The sequence below is a fragment of the Centropristis striata genome, chromosome 8 (genome assembly GCF_030273125.1).
Source record: "Centropristis striata isolate RG_2023a ecotype Rhode Island chromosome 8, C.striata_1.0, whole genome shotgun sequence".
NCBI lineage: Eukaryota > Metazoa > Chordata > Actinopteri > Perciformes > Serranidae > Centropristis > Centropristis striata.
In genome coordinates, this window is record NC_081524.1 from 23,145,615 (window position 1) to 23,157,515 (window position 11,901).

General features: G+C 35.5%; 3 protein-coding genes across 3 annotated transcripts; all 3 read right to left on the reverse strand.

The window, feature by feature from the left end:
* Positions 1–295: 295 nt before the first annotated feature.
* LOC131976730 (CD209 antigen-like) lies at positions 296–2,225 on the reverse strand. Its single transcript, XM_059339885.1, has 4 exons — positions 1,895–2,225; positions 1,643–1,806; positions 592–704; positions 296–511 (listed from the first exon to the last, which is right to left on the reverse strand). The coding sequence occupies exons 1-4, from the start codon at positions 2,223–2,225 to the stop codon at positions 388–390; spliced, it is 732 nt and encodes a 243-aa protein (XP_059195868.1). The 3' UTR covers positions 296–387.
* A 2,963-nt stretch (positions 2,226–5,188) lies between these two features.
* On the reverse strand, positions 5,189–6,000 carry LOC131976731 (CD209 antigen-like protein E). The gene is made up of 4 exons (XM_059339886.1): positions 5,902–6,000; positions 5,650–5,813; positions 5,410–5,522; positions 5,189–5,333 (listed from the first exon to the last, which is right to left on the reverse strand). Exons 1-4 carry the CDS (start codon positions 5,927–5,929, stop codon positions 5,189–5,191), a joined length of 450 nt encoding a protein of 149 aa, XP_059195869.1. The 5' UTR covers positions 5,930–6,000.
* Positions 6,001–7,825: 1,825 nt separating this feature from the next.
* Positions 7,826–10,838, reverse strand: LOC131976732 (killer cell lectin-like receptor subfamily B member 1B allele B). Its single transcript, XM_059339887.1, has 6 exons — positions 10,760–10,838; positions 10,278–10,355; positions 9,363–9,583; positions 8,873–9,034; positions 8,091–8,203; positions 7,826–8,014 (listed from the first exon to the last, which is right to left on the reverse strand). The coding sequence occupies exons 1-6, from the start codon at positions 10,836–10,838 to the stop codon at positions 7,891–7,893; spliced, it is 777 nt and encodes a 258-aa protein (XP_059195870.1). The 3' UTR covers positions 7,826–7,890.
* Between the last annotated feature and the right edge of the window lie 1,063 nt (positions 10,839–11,901).

Consider the following 11,901-nt stretch of genomic DNA (forward strand, 5'->3'; position numbering starts at 1 on the left):
CTTTTGTAGGTAAACCAGCAACAATAATATAGTGATTCTAAGCACTAAATCTCTGATAAAGCAGAAGAAAAGCCCATTCAAATGTATTAATAATTAACAGTTTAGATCCTCATCAGTCCAGTAACTGTATTTTCTTTAATACTGGGACACACAGTCCCTCCTGTACTGTAGGCAATATAATACACAATATAATTTGACATCTGAGTGACACACAAACCAACAACTTTCTACTATTCTCCCTTTTTTCTATACAAAATAAAACTACTTTCTATGTTTATTTTTGAAAAATAGAAAATTAAAATTGGGAAGTAAAAGTCCTTATAGTTTGACATTTACAGGCCAATTGATATGATCTTTACAGAGTATTCAGTAGTGAGACTGCAGGGTTTAAACAGATAACGCGCTCTTTTTGCAGATCCATCGTTGTTTTGCACCACAGCTCACTGATTTCCATCCTTGGCTTTGTACAACCATTGCACAGTGACCGATGGTAGGAGCTTCTATCCAGGAGCTGTTAGAGGAATGTGATGCTTAAATGCTTAAACAAAGACTGATTTTATCATTCATCGTGTTTAGGAATATTCGTCTTACCTTGCAGTGAGATAATTTCCATCAACCCACTTCCATCTCCCATCTTCAACTCTCAGGCCGATCCAGTAGCCGTCACTTTGTGAACTGTATGAGCTGTAATCACTGATCAAGTTCTGACAACAGAGAGACAATGATCAGACATTTAAACATTAAACTTAGCCCAAATATTGTGTAAACACTGTTTAAACTGTTCATAAAGCAAACACACTGGTTGATTATAAAGTCTCACAAATTGATTTCCTACGGCCTGTTATTTTTGACTGGGAACTATGGCCGTCAGACTCACAGTATGTTCAAGACCTACACTGTTTTTTTTTAAAAAAAGGTAAAAAGTCTACCGTCAAATAACAGTAAACAATCATAAGTTATTTTACAGATAATTTCTTTAAAATTAGGCCTACGGACAATATACACAACATTTCTATATTTTTAAAAATATATATCTGTAGAATATCTGAAGTTTTACTTTCACTCTAATATGACGGTAAGTTTTTTGCAACTTTTTCTGCCAGACTTTTACTGTTTTATTTTTACAATTTCTGGAAATATTTTCAACATTAAAATGTTAATAGCAATACTTTTTCTGAAAAAGGAAACAAACAACTATAGTTCCAGTGCTAGAGAGTATGAGGTCGCCCCACCAACTGTACACTGGACGTACAAGAAAGACTTGCAACAAAAGGTTAATCTAAGAAGTTTCGGGATTTGGTTGGGTTTTTAGATTCTACTGCAAAAAAACATTAAGTTGCCTTAATTTTATATTCATCAATATGATGTGTATTATTTTTTATTTTTACATATAGCCTAATTTACTGTAGTTTAACATTCAAGACCATTAAGCAATTTAATAATAATGTAAAAATATATAATGTCCCATTGTATTAATCTAAAGCTTCTATTTTAGGGTTAATATTTGTAATTAAAGTAAATTAGAAAGCAAAAAAAAAAAAAACCCTGTAAAATGGCATTTTTTTCTTCTTCTTTTTTTAAAATTGATTTTTTACAGCGTACAGAAAAGACATTTTCACTATATATACATCATAAAAATTACCCTTTCTTTTTGATTATATACCACAGCCACATCTGAACCTTTCGCTCTGCAGTCTTCTAGAGCTTCCTCCCAGGTTTTCCGATCAGGTGGGTTAGGGTTATTAATCGCATAGCAGCTGGCCTCGTTGAATAACCAACCATCCTGACAAGAATTACAATGTCTCTCTGAAACAACAAAGATCAAGCACTAAACAACATTACTGCATTGTGATAATGTTGTTTTATTTAATTGATTAATGGGTTCTGAACATACCTCCTGTAGGCACTATGGGGCAGTAGGCATCAACGCTCCACTGAGCTCGACTGACGTTGAGATGAATCCAGTTTGTCTCCATGTTTGTTATTTGTTCTGTAAAGTTGTTTCTCAGCTGCTGGTTTTGTGCCGTCAGGTTTCCCAGCTGCATGATCAGACTGTTGTGGTCATTCATAAGGTGTTTATTGTCTGAGCTGATTTTGTTGTTGAGGTTTTTCAGATCATGAATGACTGCCAGTAGAGTCGAGTTGCCTTCTGATGAATTCAGATGCTGAATCAATGTCTGAAGCTGCTGGTTTTCTGCAGCAAGCTTTGCGTCTTTTTCAGACATAACAGAAGTAACTAAAGAGACAGACAGAGAAAGGTGTTGGACTTTGAGGCTTGTGTGTCTGAAAAGTATTTTACATGACCATGGCGTTAAAGGATGGACATGGAAACTGTGTTTTCTTGCTCTGATCAATGTAAGAGACAGGAGAAATCTCTTCACAGGAAGGATACTAAACAAAGACTGTTTTATGTACATCGTCACTCTGTTAAAATAATCGCCTAACTCATTTTTTCAAGTTTTGCAGGAAACACAAAAAACTTCACCAAAAGTGTAACATATGACATTTATTGATCATTTCACTCAAAAAGGATGTAACAAAGGATGACTATTGGCATAGTAATAACACTGTGTGTAAATTATGTAACTTAAGAGAAATAAATGACTTAGGCAATTTTTTGAACATGCCTTTGTGACTTAAGCAAGATATGGTAACACTTTATTTTGAAGGTGTCTACATAAGAGTCACACAAGCCTGTCAGAAACATGACATGACAAGTGTCATCAGCATTAATGTTACTTCAAAGTGTCATTAATGTTCATGACACATCCCATGTCATGTTTATGACACGCTCATGTGACTCTTATGTAGACACCTTAGAGTAAAGTGTTACCAATATTAGTGTCAACAATAAAACAGTGATAAACTAAACTGATAACTAAACAATCTCACTCTAGCTCTTCTTTGCTGGGTTCTTATCTGATGCCTATGAATGTGGCAAATTGTCAAAGAAGTGATGATCTTAAAGGGGTAAAATCACATGATCTGATCAACTGAGGATGTAGGTGATTTTACCATAGGTGGCCGGCATCATGAGGAGATGATTTAGGCAAAAAAAACAACCAATTTTGACAAAAAATGACTTAGGCGATTATTTTAACAGTGTGACGACATGTAACAGACTTAAAAGCTGTCCTTTAAGTAAAGACAAGCAAAAACAAAACAAGTTTGTAAGAAAAAACCAATGATACCTACAGTAGATACGAAGTCCAATGATGGCTAACAGTATCAGCCAACACAGTGCTATCAGTGGAAAAGACTGAGAGAAGCAGAGAGACCTCTGATCTGAGAGAAAAATGACACTTCAGTTGAATTAACGACGATTTAACACAGTCAGAGGTGTTTTTATATAGGCACAGAACAAAAGGAGATGAGAATTAAATATTCACATTTTGTTAAAGAAAAATTGATAAATCAATGTCATGCACAACTGTATTAAATGTGTGAAATGTGTTCATGCTGCACCTGGAGGAACTGCTGCTTTGTCCACAGAGCAAACTGGTGCATTAACATAGTCACCTTGCTCTGAAAAACCAACGTCAAACACACATGTATATACTGTTTATCTCCCAATATGGAATCATTATATTAAAAATGGATTTTTATAAATAAAGTCTTATAATGCACCTGAGTTGGCTGCCATCCTGCCCACAGTCCTGTTAGGAGGAGCAGCTGCTACCCTGATGTTCTCTGAGAAAAAATACAGATAAAATAAAATATTATCATTCCATCTCTCATCACAAAACACACAAGAAAAAGTAGCAACATCCTGTAAATAAAAAGTCTTACATGCACACACATAAACACCAGAATATTGTAGGGTACCAGTTTTATCCAGTGGTTTCCTGTTCATCTTGAACAAATGTTTAAAATCCTGCTGCAGTCCTGTATGAGGGCGTCCGGTCCGCTGTGATGGTCTTAAGTGGACTTCTGTTCTCAGGTTGTGACTGTGTTGTTTTCAAGCTCTGCAGGTAAAAACACTGTGATGCTGTGAAGAGGAAATCTCGTGTCTGTTAAACCACCACAGCGGAACAAAATCAAAACTACAAATACATACATTTTTATACAGAAGAATACAGTCTGTTATCATCGTGCATTATGAATAATAATACTTCTACATACTGTCACACACACTGTTCCAATATAAATTTCCCCAGAGAAGTGATTTTGGTTTTTAGTTCTGCTTTAAAGTCGTGACAGAGTTGTTGTGTGTTTAGCAGCTGGTTCCTAAAGTCTGCAGCAGTTTCCAATGCCACCGGTTCCTATATTTCATCTACCAAACAGTCTTTATCATAAATTATCACATTTTGCCCTTTTTTCTACTGAGACTGGAGACCCATCTGACAAACACAATTCTACTTTTTAATTTACGCACAACCTGCTGTTTCATTAAGTCAAAATGTGATCAATGGACGCAGTAAACACTGTTATAAAGCAATAATGATTAATGAAGAAATCAACCTCAGAAAGAAATCTGGACATTTTTTTTTCAATTGATCAACCCTTAAATGTAAAAACCAAAAAAGACTTAATAAGATGATATTCCCCTTTGCAAAATACACAATTTGATACTTTTCTAACACCTTCCTCTCTCTGGAGCTCTGCTGGTGCAGATATTGTCACTGTGGACATGTTACAGGATGTTTCTCCTAACTGTATTAAAGCTTTTTAAAGGAACAATTAGCAAGAAAAAGACAATAATAAGAATGTATGGCAGAATTTTTATTCAGTGTTATAGAATACATAATGGAATTGCTTCTAAAAGGATGGAGGATAGCGCTCTCTGTTGGACAAATGGCAGCAAGAATATAAGAAAACGGGAAACTGAGCAATCTTGTTTATCTCTTTAATTAATCTGCTGGTATAAAAATTATCATCATTAAATGTCTGATAAAGCAGAAAAAAGCACATTCAAAGTTATTAATAATCAACAGTTTAGTTCCTCTGGACTTTCAGTCCCTTCTGTACTGTAGGCTATAAAATACAGAATATAATTATATGTACACATAATATTATGTCTGTTTGACACACAAACAGCTTGGAAAAACTATTAACTTCCTACAATATTCTTCCTTTTTTCTATAAAAAAAAAAACTTCTTGAAATGTTTATTTTTGAAAAACAGAAAGTAGTTAAAGTCCTTATAGTTTGACATTTATAAGCCAGTTGATATGATCTTTACAGAGTATTCAGTAGTAAGACTGCAGGGTATAAACAGATAAAGTGCTCTTTTTGCAGATCCATCGTTGTTTTGTATCACAGTTCACTGATTTCCATCTGTTGTTCTGGAAAGAAATTGCACAGTGACCGACGGTAGGATCTCCTATCCAGGAGCTGAGGGAGAAACATCATGTGTACATCAAGGCTGATAGATTTTATCATTCAAAGTGTTTAAGAACTTGTCTCTTACTTGTCAGTCAGCTCACTTCCATCAACCCACTTCCATCTCCCATCTTCATCTCTCAGACCGACCCAGTATCCATTAGAACCTGAACTACCTTTGCTGTAAAAACTGATCGCGTCCTGACAACAGAGAGACAGATATCACATATTTAATTATAACCTACAGACTCACAGTGTGATCAGGTCTACAGAAAATACTTTTCAATGTTATAATCGTGTTATAAAATCCCCACAGTGTTCTCATTACCTTTTGCTGTTGATCATGTGCAACAGCTAAATCTGAACCTTTTCCTCTGCAGTCTTCTCGAGCTTCTTCCCAGGTTTTCCTCTTAGCTAGATCAGGATTATTATATGCATAACAGCTGGGCTTGTTGAGTTCCCAGCCAGGTTGACAAGGTCTACACTGTCTCTCTGAAACAACAAAGATCAACCAATAAACAACATTACTGCATTGTGATATTATCGTTTTATTTATTTGATAAATGGGTTCTGAACATACTTTTATTCACTTTGGGGGCAGTAGGCATCTGCTAAGTCGTTCCTCTGTGTCTGCAGCTGCTGGTTTTGTGCCGTCAGGTTTGTGACCTTGATCTCTAAGGCAGCATAGTGTTGTGCCAGGTTGAGAATGACTGCCAGTAGAGTCGAGTTGTCTCCTGATAAATTCAGATGCTGCATCAGTGTTTGCAGCTGCTGCTTTTCTGCAGCAAGCTTTGCTTAATTTTCAGAAAGGACAGGAGTAACTAAAGAGACGGACAGAAGAAGGTGTTGGACTTTGAGGCTTGTGTGTTGAAGGTATTTTACATGATCTTAAAAAACATTAATGGATGGTTTCACTTTGGGTTTTCTAGCTGTAATCTAAAATGTTTGTATCTTTATTATGATACAGATTTGATTTCTTCATCTCAGACTGTTGAGGCCTGAATACATGTTTGCAGAGGACAGTCTGAACAAGAGGAAGGATTACACTGAGCATAAACAGTTTCAGTGTCTATATATGATTTAAAATCAAGCTAAGAGGAAACAAAACACTTTTAGTCAAAATTGACATTCACATACTTACAGTAGATACGAAGTCTCATGATGGCTATCAGTATCAGCCAACACAGTGCTATCATTGGAGAAAACCTCCGGTCTGAGAGGAAAAAGACACTTCAGTTGAATTAATGATGATTTAACAGGCCTTTACCACAAAAAACAGGTTTCACATTAACATTTTTAATTTTTGACTGCATCGCATATTTTAACATCATGATTAATAACAAATAGCATGTTTAACTATATTAAATGTGTAAATGTATTGTGAATGATTTACCTGGAGGGGCTGCCACTTTATCCACAGTGCACACTGGTTCATTGACACAATCAGCTTCTTCTTCGATGTCGTCTGAAAGATAAACATCAAATATAAATGTGAAAACATCATGTAAATAAAAATATAAAAATAATGTCTTACATGCACACACATCAACATTATAGTAAAGTACCAGTTTGATCCCGTGGTTTTCTGTTCATCCTGAACAAATGTTAGAATCCTGCTGCAGTCCTGTATGAGGGCCTCTGGTCCGCTGTGATGGTGTGAAGTGGACTTCTGTTCTCAGGATGTGACTGTGTTATTTATAAGATCTGCTTATCTCTCATCATCTTCAGCCTTGTTTCAACTTCCTCAATTATGCTGCTGTTCTTTCTGACCTGAAGGAAGTTTCTAATGTTTTAAATAAAAATAAAATAAAAGACCCAACTCAAAGTGCAGCAAGACTTTATTCAATGTTATACACTTAAACATGAATGTGGTTCTATTTAGTCCCCGTATGTACATCATAATATTCTTTACATTATATACAACTCTGCCTGCTACAAAAATTACGTTTCATAAACTGCATTTAAAAAAAGTTTCCCACAAATGAATAAATTCATGCAACTTTATGAAATAGATGCTTTATGTTTAGTGAAATTTTATTGGGGAAGAAAAACAAGAAAAATAATTTAGATTAATTTAGTTTGCTTCATAGTTAATAAATTACCATGAAGCAATAAAACATCATTGTCTTTCCGTTTTACCCTGAATTTGTCTTTGATGTTAACAAACCCAGGAGAAGGCAGATGTATATATATGTATATATAGATATCAAAATTATAATATTACATAAAATTATAATATTTATATTGATCCAGCATTCTCAAAAACATTTTAAAGGGTAAATGTATAACGTGTGGTTGAAGTAGTTATGAATTCAAATAAACAAGCCTATTGGTGATGTTCAGGAAAATATCATGGTTCGGTTTGTTATATAATAATAATAATAATAATGATAATAATAATAATAATAATAATAATAATAATAATAATAATAATAATAATAATAATAATTTATGTAGCATCTTGAAAAAACAGAAATTGAAAATTGGGAAGAAAAAGTCCTTATAGTTTGACATTTACAGGCCAGTTGATATGATCTTTAAAGAGTATTCAGTAATATGACTGCAGGGTTTAAACAGATAAAGTGCTCTTTTTGCAGATCCATCGTTGTTTTGCATCACAGCTCACTGATTTCCATCCTTGGCATTGGACAGATATTACACAGTGACCGACGGTAGGATATGCTATCCAGGAGCTGAGGGAGGAACATGATAGTTACAACAAGGCTGATAGATTTTATCATTCAAAGTGTTTAAGAACTTGTCTCTTACTTGTCAGTCAGCTCATTTCCATCAACCAACTTCCATCTCCCATCTTCAACTCTCAGACCGATCCAGTATCCATTAGATCCTGAATTACCAAAGCTGTAAAAACTGATTGCTTTCTAGCAACAGAGAGACAGATATTACATATTTAACTATTTATTTATTTATTTATTACTATATTTCTATAGCACCTTTCAAAACCAGGGTTACAAGGTGCTTTACAAAGTACATTATCACGGAGGCAATACAACAGTTAAAACAAAAATAACAGAACATCATCAAAAACAGTGAACAAGCAAAAATAATAGGATACAAAATTAAAATATGTATAAGACGTTAGAAATCATTGCACAAATGCCAGTCTGTACAAGTGGGTTTTTAAAAGTTTTTTAAAATGATACACAGACTCAGCTGCCCTGATACTGAGGGGGAGATTGTTCCACAGTGTTGGAGCTAAGACAGTAAAGGCGTGATCTCCCTTTGTCTTGAGCCTAGACCGTGGGACGCTTAACAGTATCAGATTTTGAGATCTGAGGGATCTCGGTGCAGAGAAGGGGGTTAAGAGTTCTGAAATATAAAGTGGAGCTAGACCATGGAGAGATTTATAGGTAATGAAGAGGATTTTAAACTGAATTCTGTAACGGATGGGGAGCCAGTGTAATGCTGCGAGGACTATAACTATAACTATGACTAACTATAACCTACAGACTCACAGTGTGATCAGGTCTACAGAAAATACTTTTCAATGTTATAATCGTGTTATAAAATCCACACAGTGTTCTCATTACCTTTTGCTGTTGATTATGTGCAACAGCTAAATTTGAACCTTTTCCTCTGCAGTCTTCTCGAGCTTCTTCCCAGGTTTTCCGATGAGCTAGATCAGGATTATTATATGCATAGCAGCTGGCCTCGTTGTGTTCCCAGCCATGCTGACAAGCTTTCCACTGTCTCTCTGAAACAACAAAGTTCAACCAAGCAACAATATTACTGCATTGTGATATTATTGTTTTATTTATTTGATTATTAAGGATTTGCTTCATTGTGGATAAATAACCACAAAGCTATAAAACATGTGATTAACTGTTATGAATGCAACATTCACATCACTGTCTTTAATTTTTTCAACAAACTCAGGAGCAGGCAGCTTTGAGTGCACACACTGCACTGAAAATAAAAACTGCATAAGCATGATCCCTGTCTTATGAATTACTTATTGGTGTAAACTTTTCTGCATTGATTATTGTGCATATCATAAAAACTTCTCACTGCAGAAAATACATGCTTGATAGTAATGATAAGGACTAGCTCTAAATATCTTTGAGGTTTGACACATGTTGCAGTGTGAGTTTCTGCATGGACTTCCTGTGCTGTGTACTTACAGAAGACACAGACTGCGATGATGCCCAACAGCAAAATGACACAAAGAATCCCAAAACAACAAGCCAGCCGCTGATAGTGGCGAAGTCTCCCGATTGTTTTCTTGTCCGGCAATAATCCTGCTGAGAATAAACAACAGATATAAATATATACAGTATAGATACGTAAAGATTTAGCAGTCTGCAAATCAATAGGGTATCTTTAAAAAGTCTAAATCTATTTAGTAAAAAAAATCCTTCTTTGTGTGAAACAGAAGAGAGGATTTTAAGGAACGCCTGTTTGATTTGACTATCTCAGACGGCTAAAGCCTAATATTAGCTTCAGATAGACTTTATTTTTACACAACCAGGGACTGTAGACTATGTCTCCATCACTTACATTGCAAGCAAATTAGGAATGGATCTCTTCATAAGCAAAGAGAGGGAATGATAATGATGCAAAACCTGTTTCAACAGCTGACTCGTGTTAACAAATTGTGAAACTATAACAAAAACAAATAGGGTGGAACTACTGATACTGCAGCAGTAGAAACAGTAATAATAGAAATATTGATGGTCGTCACAGTTTTTGTAGCAGCTGTTACATTTGTTGCACTCCAACTAACAATAATAATAAATAATGTGCAATAACTAGGCCCTCCCTGTCTGGAGAACGCTCTCAAACACCACAAGGTTGTGTTATTAATGTAAAGTCTCTGTGGTGAGAGTAGTTCTTCATATTACTCTACCCGTTAATGGTGAACTAGTGGTAGTCGTACTGGCAGAAACTGTTCCCAGTTGCAGTGATACCTGAATGTATTAACATTTTGCATCTTACCATTTGTGTCAGCAGTTTGCTCGGTGGTCTCGTTTTGCACCTTCACTTCATCGTACACAGTTATTTGATTAATAGGTTCTGATTATACCTTTATCCACTTCAGGGCAGTAGGCATCAACACTCTACTGAGCTTGACTGACGTTAAGATGAATCCAGTTTGTCTTATTTGCTCTGTAAAGTTTTTCCTTAGCTGCTGGTTTTGTGCCGTCAGGTTGCCCAGCTGCAGGTTCAGACTGTCTTTATCTCTCTTCAAGATTTTAATGTCTGAGCTGAGTTTGTCGCTGAGTTTTTTCAGATCGTCATTGGCAGCCAAGAGAAATGAAAGAAAGAAAAATGTTTTCTTCATCATTTGGGTAATGCATTGTCAGTTTTGGATGTTATTTTCTGTCTGTTGCGGTCACTCATAAGGTGTTTATTGTCTGAGCTGATCTTGTTGTTGAGGATTTTCAGATCATGAATGACTGCCAGTAGAGTTGAGTTGCCTTCTGATAGATTCAGATGCTGAATCAGTGTCTGCAGCTGCTGGTTTTCTGCAGCAAGCTTCGCGTCTTTTTCAGACATAACAGAAGTGACTAAAGAGACAGACAGAGAAAGGTGTTGGACTTTGAGGCTTGTGTGTCTGAAAAGTATTTTACATGACCAAGGCGTTAAAGGATGAACATGGTAACTGTGTTTTCTCTCTCTGATCAATGTAAGAGACAGGAGACATCTCTTCACAGGAAGGATACTAAACAAAGACTGTTTTATGTACATCATCACCCTGTTAAAATAATCGCCTAACTCATTTTTTCAAGATTTGCAGGAAGCACAAAAAACTTCACCAAAAGTGTAACATATGACATTTATTGATCATTTCACTCAAAAAGGATGTAACAAAGGATGGCTATCGGCATATTAATAACACTGTGTGTAAATGATGTAACTTAAGAGAAATAAATGACTTAGGCAATTTTTTGAACATGCCTAAACTAATAACTCTGGATGAAGGCTGTGAGAGAAATGTAAAACAGTGTACCAACTACACTTCACAGAGAAGTGTTTTTGGTTTTTAGTTCTGCTTTAAAGTTGTGACAGAGTTGGTTTTTGGTTAGCAGCTGGTTTCCGAAAGTCTTCTTCTTTCATTTTTTTTATTTACCCACGCTGTCTGCAGCAGTTTCTCATGCCTTTTTTTCTGCTGAGACTGAAGACCCATCTGACAAACACAAAATTCTACTTCATAATACACACAACCTGCTGTTCCATTAAGTCAAAATTTGATCAATTAATTGAATTTTTTATGACCTAATGGAGAAAATAATATCTGCATTCAGACAAACTGAGAACCACTAATGGACACAGCTATTAAGAAATAATGACTAATGAGGAAATCAATATTTGTTCTCACAGAATTTCATCTTTCTGAGAACAAGCATCTATTACTCATCACATATACCTGCTCACATATCCCAGCATGCACTGTGGGAAAGAAAAGGAGAGATTCTGGACTGACTGAACTCATTCACCTGAACATGGAAATATCCCACACAATGACCAGGGTCACGTTGCAAAACAACCTCAGAAATCTGAACTCTGACCGAAACAATTTTTTGACCTGATTAACCCTTTAATGTAACAACCAAAAAAG